At 41.8% G+C, this 17,215-nt stretch overlaps 1 protein-coding gene across 1 annotated transcript in view; it reads left to right on the forward strand.

Annotated features, from left to right (window-relative positions):
• Nucleotides 1–17,215, forward strand: part of CNGB3 (cyclic nucleotide gated channel subunit beta 3) — a 62,222-nt gene that overhangs the window by 27,568 nt on the left and 17,439 nt on the right. Inside the window, exons 8-10 of the mRNA XM_059723911.1 lie at nt 13,415–13,556; nt 15,200–15,359; nt 16,213–16,310. Of these exons, the coding sequence (XP_059579894.1) occupies nt 13,415–13,556; nt 15,200–15,359; nt 16,213–16,310 (400 nt within the window). The remainder of the gene's footprint in view (nt 1–13,414; nt 13,557–15,199; nt 15,360–16,212; nt 16,311–17,215) is intronic.

A 17,215-nucleotide genomic window follows, 5' to 3' on the forward strand; every position in this document is an offset into this window, starting at 1 on the left:
GTATGGCTAAGTCACATAAAATGTATTCAATATGTATGGATATTCAGCTTTGCAATCTTTCTGTGGATAATTTGTAAACAGAAAAAGAATTCTCAAATACATTTATTATTCAAAATTGTTATTGATATGATAATAGAGCTTACTGAAGTTAGGGTACCTATCATACCAGGAACAAAAAAAAATTAAAACAAATACAATACAATTTCTTGCCTCAGAATGCTCAATTCCCACTCCAAGATTAACTGAACAAATATTACAATTAAATATAAAATATATTCTGTGGTGTCTGCAGCTAATTTACATAACATCTTTAATTAACTATATAACTTCACAAGAATTTTGTATAGAATTACACTGTGGTATTTACAATCCACACAGGAGGTTTAGCTAGACTAGATTTTTGGTCAAGGTTGTATCACAGGATGATATATAGTTAATTACCATATATGTTCAAATACAAGATTAGGGTTTTTTCCTCAATCAGCATGAGAGAAAAAGCCCTTTGTCAAAAAGCCCCTTGTCTTATACTTGCATACAAGGAAACCTCATTAAATACACTGTCTATCACTAAACTGCTGCCAAAAAGTAGCATGTACTCAGTGAGTATGGCAACACTGAGCACAACTATAAAAGACATAGCCCATATTGGGCAAACATACTGATGGGAAACTTTTTTGTTTTAAGAAAGTGTTAAAAAATTAAAAACCTGCTTCCATCAGCATACATTACATTACAAAAACTACATTGACTATGAAGAAAATAAAAAATAAGGTGTTAAAGCTTAAAACATGCTTCTATCAGTTTCCAAAACTTCAACAAAGAAGACTAACAAAAAACACAGGACATTTATATATTATCCAATGATTCGTTCCTTCTCCAAATTCTCATTAATCCAGGGACTTGGATACTTTTGTTTCTTAATACTGCATTATTCCCTGTCACCTTCCAAGCTTGTCTATTAATGCCTATTACCACTTATCCCATATATGTCCTGTTTTAGCCCCTGTCATACTTTTCCTAGCCAACCCCTGGTCTGCAACTATAGCTTTGCTGCCTCTCAGGTCTCATCATCTTTTCATCCTAGATCTACTAGGTATCTCCATTCTTCTCTTTTCCATAAATCCATCACCTGCTCCTTACATAGTTTTCTTATGTCCTGCCAGCATTACCACCCGTTTGCTCAAGCCCAAATGCACGGTATCCTCTACAGAGAGTTCCAGTTGTTGAAAGACTAGTAAGTTTCTTGACTTCCACAGTGCTGTGTGAAATCTCACTACAGCTTTCAGTACTCTTCCTCCATCCTTCCTCTGGGTCCTGCCCCATGCTCAGCATGGAACCACTTCTAACATGAGTTGGCCCTTGTCACCCAGCTGCTGTAGGAGTTTCTCTTCCTTTCCGCAGACCATTCTGGCAAACTGACACTCGCACATCACATGCCATGTTTTCTTCCCTGTGACATGTTTATTTAGGCTGTTCTCCACAGTAGTGGAGATTCCAGTCCAACCCATTCCACTCCATTCACACTGTAATGGAGCACCCACACTGGTACAATCTGATGTGCTAGCAGCCAACTGAAGTCCTGGTGCTGCTTCTCTAAGCATTTGTCAAATATCCCATTCCAAATTATCTGTGCTTCTTCCCCTCCCCACTGGGGACACAGTCTCCTTTTCTCTGACTCAAGATTTAATTTTTTATGGTCCACTGTGGCAGACTAATGCCCAACTCATTGCAGCACCAGCATGCAATCAGCTGGCACCACACAGCTGGAAGGAGCCTTGCCAGTTGGTCTGGCACTTGAAGGCTCCAGGCATAAAAGGAGCCAGGAGCTGAGCCACAGGGGTGCAGACAAGGGGGCACCAGCAGCAGAGCTGGATGCTTTCCCCGCAGTCAGAAGGGAGCCAGCCTGTCCCTGTAGGGTGAGCACGCTCAGAGAGGAAGTGCCTGCCCCTCCTGCTGCTGAAGTGTCCAGGGAGGACCTGGGCACTTAGCAAACTACTGACAGGAAGCTGGTGACTCTCCCCAGGGCATAGCACCCTGGAAAGTCCAAGGATCCCTGGATCACCTGGCCCACACTGGGAATCAAACCAGGCAGCAGTCTGAGTGTGGCAGCTGACAGGCCAAGGGGCCCAAACCTGACACAGCTCACTGGCATCTGTGACGACCCCTGCAGAAGCACATAGGTCAGCTGGGGCTGGGAGAGGGCAGCCCGGGGGGCACTGCTGAGACCCGCTAAGGGGAGGACTCTGCCTAGCAGCCTCCCAACCTTGCACATCCTGACCAAGCGTTCATGGATCCAAAGCTTCCTGGTGGGGAGTTGGTAGAGCTGCGCGCATCACATAGGCATGGAAAAACACTCCTCAGGACATTACGATATGTGGCCTGGTAGTAGCTGGCCCAAGACACAGGCCCAACAAAGGGGCATCCATGATGCAAAACCACATGGGGAAAGGGTGCACCCCACACCAGGAAGTCCCACGTGCTGAAAGGAAGTGCTAGGTGTAGTAGGCATCATTGCCCTGCCCATAGTGTCATTCGAGCTCTTTTTGGTTGAATTATTGTTCTGTTGTGATTTTGTTAGTTTACTAGGCCTCAGCCATACCCCTGTGGGCAGCCACATTACTGGGCCTCAGTACAGGAGGGGATGGCACCACCATCATGTCAGAACACCATTGATGCCAATCCATAACACCCAAGTGGAAAGGGGTTAGGTGTAGGGGTGGAGGAGCCCCACAGAAGAAATGCCAACAGCTGCCCGGGATCTTAGGGAGACCACTGAACAACACCTCCAAAGGTAAAATCCCATACAACAACAAGTTGTGGCAAGTGAGTAGACCCTGGTGCGACATAACCAGAAAGGCAGAACATGCCACGAGCAATGCAGTGGTCATAAGCCTGTCATATCAACCAACTCTGCTGTGGTTATTGTTTGCATGCCACACAGATTCACAAATGTTAGTCTTCTCATTGGAGGCATTATCCAGGCCCAGGGCTGAGAGTGACCTTTTACATATATTATATTTATGCAGTAATGTCCCTGCATAGTACCAGACAACCCCAACTCATTTGATGATCCCTTTTATCTCTTCTGTGCAGCATAGACTGACATATCTAGCATAAACAAACAAAAACACATCTGAGATGCCCTATCCTCTGTTCAGTTTCTCCTCGTACAGTGTTATTTTCCTAAGCCTTTTCCTTTTCTTTTTCCAAAAGAATACCATCAGTTTCTGTTGAATCCTACACTTGGTCCATGACAGAGGAATGCTATGCCTACATACAGTATTATTATGAGTACCACCACCTTAATTACATTTACTTATCCTGTCATCAATAGCTTGCAGTTGTACCAGGTCCCCAGTTTTTGTTTCACCTTTCCTTTCACCTTCTCCCTAGCCACTTTGCCTGTCAGTCACACATCCACCTACATTCTCAATATCTTGATTTGGTCCATTTTGACCTGTAACCCCAGTTTTCCTGTTCCTTCTATCTTCCCAGCCATCAGACACTTACTTTTCTGTATGTTTGTTTCTGCCCCAATGCCTTTTCATATTTATTTGTATGGCTTATCACTTGTTCTAGAGACATGCTGTCTCTTGCTAAGATATTAACCTCATCCAAGTACAATATGCATTTTGCTTGTGTGCCCTTTCCTTTGTGGATTGACATGCCCTCGGTCACATGATCTGTCCTGATCCTCTGCACCAACACTGCAGAGATGAATTGGAGCAGTGGCAGGGGGCACCCCTATCTCATGCCTGATCTGACCTTGACTTCCTCCATTAGATGACCATTCACTCCTACCCTACACTCTGCTTATTTGTATTAAAATCTTAGAAACTTTGGTAGAACCCCCATCCTGTTCAGCATATCAAACAGAAATTCATGCTCGTATACTTTTTCTAAATCGAGATTCAAGAATGCTACATTCAGTCCTTGTTTTTGACAGTACCAAATTGCATCACTTTTTAGTAGCAGTATCATAGTTACTATTCTGCCAGGGACTGCAGAAGCTTGGGCATTGTGGACCACATTCCCCATGACTTTTTAAAATCTATTAATTAAACACGCCATCTATTATCTTAGAATCTAGGTTCAATAAGGTGATTGGCCTCTAGTCCTCCAACTTTTCCTGCTCTCCTTTCTTGTACAATAGTGTTGTTATTCCTGGGCCCACACCTGCCTCCACCTGCTCCCTCTCCAGACACTCCTGAAACACTCCTAACAGGTCTGGGCTTAGTATGTCCCAAAAAAGTCTATTAAAATTTGGCTGGGAGCCCTTTATTCTCCAGGGCCTTTCCTGTCTTGAAGGTCTGGGGTGCCTCCCACAGTTCTTTCAGTTGTCATGCCTTCTCCAGCTGATGACTCTCACTTGCTTTCAAGCTTGCCTTTAATCCTGCCAAACAGGAGTCAAGGGCTCCCTGATGCAACACTTTCCTGAAGTATAAATTTTAGTAAAATACCTTTACTGCTTCTGTCTTTGCTAAAACACACTCCTGTCTTTGCTAGCTGCATTCCCCTCTTTTCCCACGCTGCCAGAATACCTTTTTCCCCTTGCCTTTGGGCAAAGTAAAAGGGCCGCACAGGCAGTCATCTCACAGAAGATGTTTTTCTGTCCTTTCTCTCTAAGCCACACCTTCAACAGGTTCTTTATGTCTCATTTCCTCCACTACCAGGAATCCCTTCTCTGCCAGTTGTAGGAGATGCTGCAGTCTCCATGCAATCTCATAAACCTCTTCCACTTTCCCCAGGCCCTTCTTTTCTCCACATTCTGAGAAAAGGCTCTCATTCTTCCCACCGTCTCACTTGACTTGCATACATTCCTTTCATTACTTCCTATTCTACATAGTGGCTCCTATACCATCTGCACACTTATTTGTCATCCAATAGTCTTATATTTAACTTTCACTGCCCTCTACCTTGTGTTCCTTGCTATCCCATTTCCAAAACCATCCTCAGTAGTAGTTGTCCAAGAAGAAAACTGCTATTCTCTCTGCCACTTAGACTTTCCAGTCTACATACCCCAAAATGAGCATCCACTCTAATAAACCTACTCTCAACTCCAAGCATTGCCTTTTGGGTATCCTGTAGTTTATGCTCTGCTAACATCCTTGTCAGTATCCATGAAGACTTATTTCATCCTGAGGTTTCACTTCACTATCCCCTTCCTCCAATATACAATGAAAATCTCCAACCAGTATTAGGGGCAGTGGTCTCAGTAGGAAGATTGTCAGTTCCTCTAAGAAGGTGCAGTAGGCCTCTTGCTCTGCTGGTGTGTAAAAGTTCAGTATTCTAAACCTTTCCCCGCCCTTCTCCCTAAGCACCTGTATCACTCTTCCCCCAATTATCTCCTGTTAACTAACACAGTTGCAGCTGTGGGTCATGCTCCTCCTCTGCAGACCCCATCTCTCCATCCCCCTCTGGCTTATTCTTTTCTTCTGCTTCAGTATGCTTCCTCTTCTCTCATCTGTGCCCCCTGAGGTCCGTTCCTGTCCCCTATCCACTTTCCCCTGCTGTACTCTCTCCAGCTTTTCTTCTTGTGATTGTTTTTGAAAAAGATCTGGGGTAGGACTTTGGGCTGGGTTTGTTTGGTACAGACTACCCAAATTTCTGCACAAATTACATTTCCATTCCTTCTTATACTATCACATCCTGTGACCCTTCTCTCTGCATGCCATTCAAATCTTGTATGGGCAGGCCATTGATAAATACCCCTCTTCCTTGTACCTCAAACATAATTTTGGTTGCCCATAGTAAATCACCAGTTCTTTGTGGGGCTAAGGCTACCTGGAGGTAGGTGCCATACCCCACCTGCCCCTCTGAGTCTTCCAAAAATAATATCTGGGCTCTCCAGGACCTGGTCCATACCTTGTCTGGGTTTTGTACCTTTTCCACATTCTCTATTCTCTCACAGTGCCTTGATAACCAAAATCTTATATTCTCCTCTTCAATAAAGTCCATATACATTTTAATTGTGACTATTCTTTCTTGGGTATCCTCAACAGCCCCAAAATCAAATTGTGCCAGGACAGGGTCTTCCTGATATTGCTTGCAGATCTCCCAGAATTTTCAGTATGCTGTCTCATCCCTAAACATTACTTCCCAGTCCAAGTTGCTCGTCATATGGATTAGACAATTTATATCAAGCACCCAAACTTTCACTGTCCCCTCAGTTTCAGCCTGCTGAAATCTAGTTGATCACCTCTAGCTTTGAAACACCCAAACAAAAGCTTTGCCTCGTGGAAATGCTCACACAGAACTGCTTCCTTCTCCCAACTCTCATCCATAATACTCTACGAGTGCAGTCTGTCCTGTCTCTTTCCTTGCCGCCATTCCAAACATTGCTGCTGCCATCACTGCAACTGCTGCTCCAGCTACCACCAATTCCTTCTAAGCCTTCCAGCCTGACCAGGCCATAATCCTGATCTCGGCCCGTAGGATGAGAAGAAATCTACTGATGGGAACCTACCTCAAGGCTAGGTAGGTGTAGCCCATTTACACATTTCAACTTCCTCTTCATCCCAACAGCTGAGCTGCACCTTTCTTTCCCATTTCTAATGATTCCTTATGTGTCTGGCAAACATCACTAAACAGAGGCCCAAACAGTTCACCCAGAATCCCTCTGTCACCCCCTCTAAGTCTGCCACATATGATTAGTGTGGCCCCACCCTCCATGAGGTAGATGTGGACCAGGTTACCCTGCATCTCATCTGCATATAAATGTTTGGAGGATCCCAGGACTCATGACTATAACATCCAGTTCCAGTCATGAGCAGGGGACATCCAGTTACATACTGAGCAGTGATGAGCTGTGAGATCACCATGAATTGAAATGCTGTTGACTGTGCTGGGGCACAGCCCAATGAATTATATGGTAAATCATGAGCCTTCTGGGCTTTGTACTAATATCACACATAGTTTGTACTATATATAAATAGGTATAAACATGCTGCTTAAAACTGTATGTATGCAGCACCTGGGATAAAACTTGCAGAAGCTTCAGAAAGGTAAAATGCATTAATACTGGATTAACTAAGTCTATGGGTACCTGTAGGAATTTGCCCATATGCAAATTACTACAGGTATGTTTATTTCAAGGTCAGTGTTTTCAGATTTGCTCCTCACTTACATGTATTCAAGGAGAGTAGGGTCTGACAGAAAAAGGGGAAGGGGCTGCAGGGAGAAGTTGGGGCAGGGCAGAGGGCAAAGGGGCCACATGATCCCCCTAGATTTATTTCTTGAGCTGCAGAGGAGGACAAATTCAAGGCAAACGTCCAAATATTAGATTCTATAGATGAAAAATTATAACAAATTTATACATTTACCATATATAGAATCTAATGATTTGGGAAATAACTTATAGTCAGAAGGCATGTCTACATGACACGCTACTGTGTGGTAGCTTGTTGCTACTGCGCAGTAGCAATACCAGCCACTAACCCTGCGGTGATGATTCTGCACAATAGTAACGAGCTACTGTAGCTTGTTACTATTGTGCAGAATCATCACCACAGGGTTAGTGGCTGGCATTATGAGATTATTCCCGGAAGTAATTATAGACATATAGTGGCTGGCATCATCAGATTATTCCCTGAAGTACAGTACAGTCGTGTCATACGCGCATTTAACTTGCACAAATCCAACTTTACATGGGATGGGAGGGGGAGGCGGGGCTTCAGTTTGCGGCAGTTTGCAGCGGTGGCGGGAGGTTTTGGCAGCGTGGTGGTGGCCCGGCGGCATGCAGCCTTCCCCCCCCACCCACACCCCACGCTGTGCCGCTGCCGCCAGCTGCACAGCTCAAAGCACGGCTCTGCGGCGGCGGCAGGAGGTTTTGGAGGCAGCAGCAGTCGCTGCTAGTCAAATTGCTGGTGATTTGACTAGCACAATTTTCACCTTACGCGGTGACCTCGGAACCTAACCCCTGCGTAAGTTGCAACACGCCTGTAATTACAGACATAGAGCTCATTGCTACTGCGCAGTAGCATTAAAAAAACCATGCGGTGATGGTACTGTGCAGTAATGTTGATTACGGTGTGGTCATTTAGTACTTGCTCATGGAAGTACTAAATAAGTGGACAGTAACAACTGAGCAGTCCACCACTTGTGTAGATGCAACCATTGTCATCTTATATTTGACTAAATACAGTAACTTGAATGAACTAATATATTTAGGCCGACCATCTACAAACAGTTGTGCCAGGGCACAAACTTTTGTTCCTTTTATTTTGTTCCTTTACTTAGTCTTGGGCTAAATCAAGACTAAGAAAAAACATGTTAACCTGAAACAGCTGCTTGTGGATGATCTAACTTGCATATTTAAATTCAGGTTAGTTACCATGCCAGCTGGTACGCATTACATTGTTCAGTCTGTTTTGTCAAATATGACCATTTTTAGTCTATAAGATTCATCTCTACCCTGCCTTCTGCCTGGCTTCAGACCAGTATGGCTAACTACCTCTCACCACTCATTTTTAATCCTATCATGAATTGCTTTAAGTCCTGCTTATAATAGGATCATTATAATTATATAGGATATATAGGACTATAATAGGATAATTATAATTTATAACTGCAACTGTGGGTCTTATGACTCCGATATTTTTGCTCCACTGTCTGTTAACAACTAAAGACATGCCAAAACAGCTATTTCACAGTGGCAAGGGGTGGGGGTTCAGTCTGAGAACTTTGTATTAATGGGGTAGCTACTTCATTCTTTTTTATTTAAATAGCAGCTGTGTAGTGGCTACCTCAGTGTTTGAGGTGAGTGAGCTATTGATCACTAACACAGTGTTTTAGGGGAAGAACCTTCAGGAGCTGAGTCATTTGAATGCTAGGGTCACACAAATGACTTCAAGCTCTCCTTGGTCTGTCCAAATGTATTCTGGGAAGAGTCCAATGAACTAAGCTTTATGCCTTACTGGACTGAAACTGATACAAAAGTACCACTTTAAAACGTGAAAACTACATGCACCTTGTGCATTATATGAAGTTCTTCACACAGATCAAAGTTTTAACTATTTTAACCAAATCCATGTAAGCCAGTTTAGCATATTCTGAAATGAACTTTTATGAAAAAGAAATATTTCTACTGGCAGAGATATCAGCCATTTTACTTGCAGTGTTTATAAATGTTTATATGTCTATAATTACTTCAGGGAATAATCTGATGATTGGATTGCCTGAGGGCTAAACATACTGTCTACATTATGTAGAGGGAAAATGCCACTCTTTCCTCTACTTTGTTGTTTGTTTTAACAGTAATTTTAGAGTTATCCAGTTGCTGTATGGCCAACAATGATGATTTCCAGACATACTAGCTGGTAGAAAGCAGAGCTACTAATACCATTGAATTTGGAAACTCTCTCTTCTGGCTCTTTTTGTTTTCTTTTCACAATTACATTTCTTCATTTTTTACACAAAGAACTGTCTATATTTTAGTCATGCAACTCTGATTTCAGATTAAAGAAAAAACAATAAACTAAGGGAAAGAGAAACATTTAAAACCTGTATCTGAAAGATAGTAAGCACCACAGCTAGGGACAGACATTGCATATAAACCAGTCTGAGTGATCAGAAACTGGTTTAAACCTGTAACAGAACGTAAGTTCAGTGCACATAAAGTTGCACTGAACGTAAGTTCAATGCACATTTCAAAATGGCTGAAACTGGTTTAAGGTAAACCTGGTTGAATGTAGAATCAGACTCAACTGATTTGGGTCAAGCCAGTTTGTGCACTGTCTGTCCCAGACCCCTTCTTGGTTTAAGTTAAACCAGAGTCCCCCCAGCATCCCAGATGCTTTGCAGCCCTGGGCTGTGCTGTGCTGTGCTGTGCTGGGCTGGGCTGGGCTGGGCTCTCTGCTCCAGAGAACAGGGCTGGCCCCACCCCTCTGCTCCCTAGCTGGAGCTCTGGCAGATACTGCAGGTACAGCATGGTCCACCTGGCTTCCCCCTGCCCCCCCACCCTCACTGCTCGATGCTTAAGCAGGGATCCTCCCCTCCCTCCATCCTATCTCCCACAGCACAGACCCCAGCCCCACAGACCCTAGGCACGTGGTATGCTAGCTAATGCTGAGAGGTGTGTGTGTGTGTGAGTGTCTCCAATTTCACTGGTACAGGCAGACAGAACAGTGTGCATTTAGGGCTTTTTGGAGCTAATCTACAGGTCAGCTGGTAATGTCCCTCCATTCCTTCTTTGGAAAAAGTTGTTTAAGAAGAGCTTGAACTAATGAGAGAGGGTTTTGTTTTGTTAATGGGCTGATAAAAGCTGTGTTATCAGCTCCCTGCACCACTCCCTCACTTGTCAGGTTTGCAGATAGTATGAAGATTGAAAAGCTCAGTATCTTCAACAGATGTATGCACTGCACAACCCCCACTTTGCCTCAGAGTGCTAGCCAGGGGCTGGGGGCTTGCAACACTCCCATCCCTTGAGCAGAGAACAGGCAAAAGTCTGGGATGGTGCAGGCAGGGTGGGAGTTTACACCCCTCCCTAATCAGAGCATCCTGCCGGGTCCTGGCCATGCCCCCTCTCAGCTCAGCATCATAAAAGGGAAGGGAGGGCTGCTGTAGCACCGCCTCCCTCCCCCCCGGGCTTCTAGCTTGAGCCACTGCAGGCGTGTGCCTGCATTTCTTCAGTCCAGAAGGAATGTCTGTAAGGTTGCAAACTGATTCAATCTAGGCAGGATAAACTAACCTGAAAAGATTGAATTAATTCAGGCTCAGGCTTTTTGAATATCTGTCCCTAGCCCAGATGACTCACCCTTGTGAAAAGTTTCCTTTGAAGTAAAAAAAGAAAAATCACTAAAATATGCATGCTGCTTTACGCATACCAGCACTGGTGGATGGACACTCTCTCTTAAGTGTGCATGCACACGACATGGAGACCAACCCCTGATGTTCCTGTGGCTCCCTCTACCATTATCACTGAATTCTCTGCTCTGTACAAAGGTCCCCTGGCATAGCCAAGAACTAGCATTACATTATCTATCATGCTGAATGCCACTGGTCTACTATGTTATGTTTTCTTTGTTAATTTCTCAACGTTGCTAGTCCAGGAGTAGCAATACTTTCTTTCTTACACTTACATTCTTAAAGCTACACTTTAGAATATGTATGACATTCCCAATATGTTCAGTGAGTTTGAAACAGAGGCATAACAGCCAGGTTCTGAGACCTGGGTGACAAGGGCAGGGCTGGCTGTGGCAACTGGGCTGGCTGCAACAGCAGTCCTCGTAGCCCCTCTAAGTGAGCACCCAGTGTAAGGTCTGGGTTGTAGGTGGTCCATCCTAATAGTTAGGACACCAGGGAATACCAGGAACCAGAGTCAGAATACAAGGTACCTGAACTGAGGGAGAATTCTAGGAGTAGAGCCTAAGTCACAAGCCAAGTCAGGGTTCTAGATTCAGAGACTAAGTTACCAAATCTGAGGGGGGAAACTGAAGGGCACAATCTAAGCCACAGGCCAAATCAGGGATCTGGAGTCAGAGACCAAGTTCCTGAAGTCAAGGAGAATCTTTAAACAGCCACAGTCAATAAGCAGAGCTGGACAGGGTCAGAAAACCAAGAGCATAGGCTGCAGGGAAGCTTACCACAGCAGACCTTTAAGTACAACACTTATATGGCCATAGGTGGACTTAAATGGGGAAGTGGACTCTCCTGCCACAGGTGGACATAAATGGGGAGGTTGCTATCCACAGGAACTGATCAGGAGGCCTGAACAGTGGCTAGTGTCAGCCCTGGTGGGCTGCCAGTTAAAGTCTCTGGCAGGGCTAGCTAACTGGGCAATTAGTCCTGGGTGCGCTACCTATTAGGGCCCCTGACACTCGGAGCTGGTACTCAGGTCACCCACCACTCATTACTTTACTGTTTTGGGACATCTTATTAAGCATTAACTAATACACTTCATGTGGAGCTCCATTTGCAAACAGTTTAGGGACATTATGTTACCTGTACGACTGTGATACTTGTAAAACATGAACATAATGTTTTTTACAAGGGGCATACCCCACAGAACTGTGATAGAAGAGCCACCAATTGCTCTAACTTTGCTGAAAGGGGGCTAAATGGTGACATTATGAAACTGTGCAAATAATAAAGAGGTTTAATTTAATTAACTGCTCACGCCACAACAAGAGGAAAGAGACTATATAGGCAATGTTTTGGTTTTTTTAAAGGAAAAAAAGAAATAAATAAGAAAGATGATTCTAGCTACAAGTAGATAATTGTGGTAAAAATGATCAATACTAAATTTCAATATAGTAAAACCAGTCTAAAGTGACCAATTGACTAGCAAAAATCAATTGCTTAGTAGATGCTGGTGTTTAACTGAAAGGTCAATTAAAACTATATTAAAAGCTTTGGGAACACTTTAAAGTAGTTTCAAATGGACAATTCCTTATCAGAGATTACCTTTAATGCAGGTTTCACTATACTTATACAAAACTGCCCTTTCATAAAGCTCAAGTTGTACTCTATAGTTTATCAATCACACTACCTCTCCGAGGACTGGATATATTTGGTATTAGTAAGTTAAAATTTAGTTCCCAAATCTGCAAAAAGATCACCTTCTTTCAGGATTCTGTGCAGACATTAGGATTCAGTGCAGACATTAAGACATGTACCAAAGCTCCTGTTTTCAGGAAAGAGATCTGAAAAATTATGTATTGCTAATTAATTTTTTTTTCTAAATAGAATACATTTTATTAAATGTAAAAAGCCTTGCTTGTTCGTGAAGCTGAGGTGAAGTTATATGTAAAACTGAAGGCTTTATTGTACAGTTGGGGAAAGTGGACTTCATTTCCTAATAAGCTTAGGAAAGTTAAACGTAGTTTGTTTAGAGTCAGAAGATTGTGTTATAAATGTAAATTAAGTTGTTTTAAATTATTTTTAAAGCTTCAATTTCTTACTAAAAGGTTAAATCATAAAAGGAAAAAGCAATACAGTTTTTCACTAACATTACAAACTTATTTAAAAAAACCTAATTTATGCAAGTGGGTGGTAGTGGGACACCATACCATGTTTCAAATTAAATTTGGAACTGAGTTAATGTTCTTCCTTAAAGACACCATGGCATCTTTGGCAAAGAAAGGGAGGTAGCACTGGTGCCACAGCTAAATTCTAGTATCAGTCTGATTTTAGTTTAACTAAATTATAATCTAATCTGATCTCCTTTTTAGTAGTAATGTAGCGACTAAGAACTCCAGTCATAAATTAAGATGCTAGCATGCTAAAACAATACAGGGGGAAAAATTTCTTGGCCTAAAGATTTTATAAACTAAGTATAAGAAAGGAGGAAATGGATGGAATACAGATTGATTGACAGGTTTCAGATTAAGACATCGAAGTGCATGCTTTCTTGAGCATGTAGGTTGTTCCATTGAAATCAGTAAAAAAAAAAAATGTATGCTGTTTGTATCCACAGGTACCTGAAGTGTTACTACTGGGCAATTCGCAGTTTGATTACCATTGGTGGCCTTCCAGAACCACAAAACCTGTTTGAGATAATCTTTCAACTGCTGAATTATTTCTTGGGTGTCTTTGTGTTCTCCAGTTTAATTGGTCAGGTAAACCAAGAAATTAATTGCTAGATTTTCATTAGTATAAATCATTCCTATGGAATGATGATGTGCAGAGGGTTAGACTCAGTGGCCTTGAGTTCCCTTCCAATTTTATTACTTTAAGTCTCATTCATATACATAATCTGGAATACTAAATCTAGAAAACTCTGGATTACAGAGAGACTGAAAAATCCATTCAGAATTGCTGCCTTCTTTTCAGTCTTATTTTTTATGCTTATTTTTTCCTAACGTTATATTTATGTACACCAGTTATGCCATGTGCCTCCCTTAGTAATTCACAGTAAAATCCCAAACTTCCAGGTCCTGGTTCCAGTCCCACAGTTGGATTCAGGCTGATTAAACTCACTATAGAGGTCAGCTTCTATGGATCAGATTGCAAGATGAGAACACATGAATTGTTTAAACCATTTCATATGAAATGCCTTTGTGAGCCACCTAGCCTGGGAGAGCATTATTTATTAGTTCACCTGCATGATTAAACTGTAATTTTAACATCTGGTTTTGCATTTAATTATAGACATTATCTGCATTAATGTTTTTATTTACATATAACACACTGGACATTATTCGGCAGGATGATAAAGCATCTTTGAAGACAATCTAGATTGTAAACTCAGAGGTTACATTGGCTATCTGCAAGCCTAATATTTTTTCTGATCTACTCTAAGTCCCTTATTAAATCCCAAGTGAACAGCAGACTTCATGCAAAATGGGCTTCCACACCAGTGCAGTGTCAATCATAGGATCAAAGCCTCAATAGAGATTCGTGAATATGTTAGCAACAGTCAATAGATAATGCCTATGTTGTAAAAAGGGTTTAAAATTACTAAGCAAGCTGTTTTCTTTTATTTTTATAAATCCACAGCAATGTCTATTGAGCTCCATAGAGTTACTTTCAATTTGCAGTGAATGAGAACAGAATCTGGCACACAATCACAACACCCATTGGTCATTAACATTTCAGGATATTCTATTAATGATGTAGCTGTAGTTGTAGAACAAGAGAATGTGCTAATATTACATATATAAAATGGCTTTTTATTGAACTTTGCATTCCTGTGCTCAGACTTTTAAGATCAGCTTCCAGTTCAAACTGGATCTTTATGAGCAATTCAAACACAATTACCAGAAGAAACATTAAAAGACTCTTAACTTTAGAAGTATCAGCTGACAGTGCTACTAGAACTTAATGCATTTCACCTCCACTTCTGATTTGCTGTTGTTCAAAGAAGGGCTTTATTAGTAAATGTTAAAGGAGTATCTTTATTTTAAAATATTTGCTTCCATCCAAAATATCTTACTTAGAAATAACAAATAAGGTAACTATTTTTCATACTAACTTGGCAATATGAGAGAGAAAAGTGTGTTGAAAATAGTAACTATTATTGTACATATATAAAAAATTAGCAGCAGGATTCCAAGGCAGTTATGATATGGGAAACAACTAGCAAACATTTACTCTCTTTTTAAAAAACCAGATAAAATGAACTATTTAATATAGCTGGATTTCTAATTAATCAATCATTTGCAAACAAACATTTTACTTATTTTTCATGGTAACAGCAAGGGATTGCAACTGAGATTATTTCCACTGAAATGTGCTGTGTAGTAACAACTGATATTTGCAGATGCGGGATGTAATTGGTGCAGCCACAGCAGGGCACAACTACTATCGTTCCTGTATGGACAACACAGTCTCCTACATGAACACCTATACCATTCCAAGAATGGTTCAGAATCGTGTGCGAAACTGGTATGAATATACATGGGACTCTCAAGGAATGCTGGGTAAGATGACTCTTAAACCTCTCACCTCCAATCACACAGTGATGACTCACAATTGAAATTTTCTATATAGATCTAAGTTACATGTAGTTTTATTTGTTTTCTTCTGAATGGTGTAGGGGACGGGAGGAAAGGGGAAGACAGGATATATAATTCACTTCAAAACCCAATCCAATGTGATGCTTGACTTATGTATGTTTAATACATCTGGCTAGTGTTCTGGAAATGATGTATAATTTAAGGCAAAATTTTTAGTGGAAAACTACATTCCCTCTTACAAAATATGTATTAGAGAGTTAATCTATTATATTCTCTCACTATGTTATATATATAATAAAGGTCTGTCCAATTTGAAGCCCCCAGGGACCGTGCCAGTGGGAGCTACACCAGGCAAGCCATGGGCCACTGGACTGTGCCCTGTACACTGATTAGATGCTCCTCCCCACACTGTTCCATGCTGTTATGCCTCCCACTCCTGGATTTGGCATACCCCCACTACAGCCTTGTGGGGAGCACAGTATTTCCCCTACTCTTGCACATGGCCTGGATCCTCCTCAGCTCCCCATGCTATGGCACACTGTCCCACTGGAAGTGGCAGTCAGAAGATGCGGGGGAAGATTGGAGGCTCCAGTTGCTATTACAGTGGGACCAACTCGGGGAGTGGTGGGAAGGTGAGAACCTGGAGACCACAATTTAATCCTCTGCAGGCTGCATGTGGACTGTGAACCACCAACTGGACAGCCCTGATATAAGGGATACAATCTACCTAGCTGTAGATTGTACCTACCTCCTTCTCCATTTTTATTTGTACTTACCCTTTGTAATTAGGGATTTGGGACTTTCTTTTCTCTTGCAGATGAATCAGAATTACTGGAACAGATGCCAGCCAAAATGCAGCTAGCCATTGCTATTGATGTGAACTTTGCCATTGTCAATAAAGTTGACTTATTCAAAGCAAGTACTTTTAAAGGAGAATGACGCGAAATGCTGTACTTGTGAGATACCAAATCTAATTTTACATTTGTTACAAGAGACATGTTATTATTTAAACATAAAAAGGCAAAATATGGCCAAAATCTGCAAAGTCTATGGAAACTCAAGTGCACTGGGCCAAGTGCTTGTGTCTGCATCCAAAGAGGAAGCCAAAAAAAAAAAAAAAAGAAAAATGAGTTAAATGAAATACTATGTAGTTATATCAGTATGGTTAGGCTGACATCAGAGACCAGGTTTAGAGGTGACAAAGGGGGGTGTAGTTTGCGTGTCATTTCTGGGGAAACTGACCTTTGGGGTGCAGAAGAGTGTGTTTAAGCGAGACCCTCCCTCCTCCTCTCCCCTCTAGAAACTACTAAAAAAAGTTAACTTTGGTAAAATCTACATCATCTTTCACCCATTTTTGCCAGCCGATGTTGTTATCTTTTCTGAATGTCAACAGGAACCTGATATTCTGGACACTGGCAGCTTTATGTGAATGGACTTCCTAATGACTTAGTAAACTGCAAGAAAATTAGGGATGATAGCTGAAGACTGAATCTTTGTCAGACAATTAGTAAGAAATGTCATGTTTTGCCATGGCAAAAATGCAAAATCATTATATCTTAGTTTAGAAAGAAAAAGTAATGACACACAATAGCTTTAATACTAAATCCTTTGCCGAGGGTAATAATGAGCAGTTAAAATAAGACAAGATCTCTCACTAGTATAAATATGTTGCTCAACCATCCGTGTACCTATTGAAGACGTGGAACTTTCAGATTTACACCAAGAAGAGATATGACCCATCCTTTTTACTGCCAGTTAGAGTATTATTATTAAGTAATAGTCAACACATAGATTTAGACCTTGTATACAGCTTTGGGAGG

This window comes from Alligator mississippiensis, chromosome 3 (assembly GCF_030867095.1).
Source record: "Alligator mississippiensis isolate rAllMis1 chromosome 3, rAllMis1, whole genome shotgun sequence".
Taxonomy (NCBI): domain Eukaryota; kingdom Metazoa; phylum Chordata; order Crocodylia; family Alligatoridae; genus Alligator; species Alligator mississippiensis.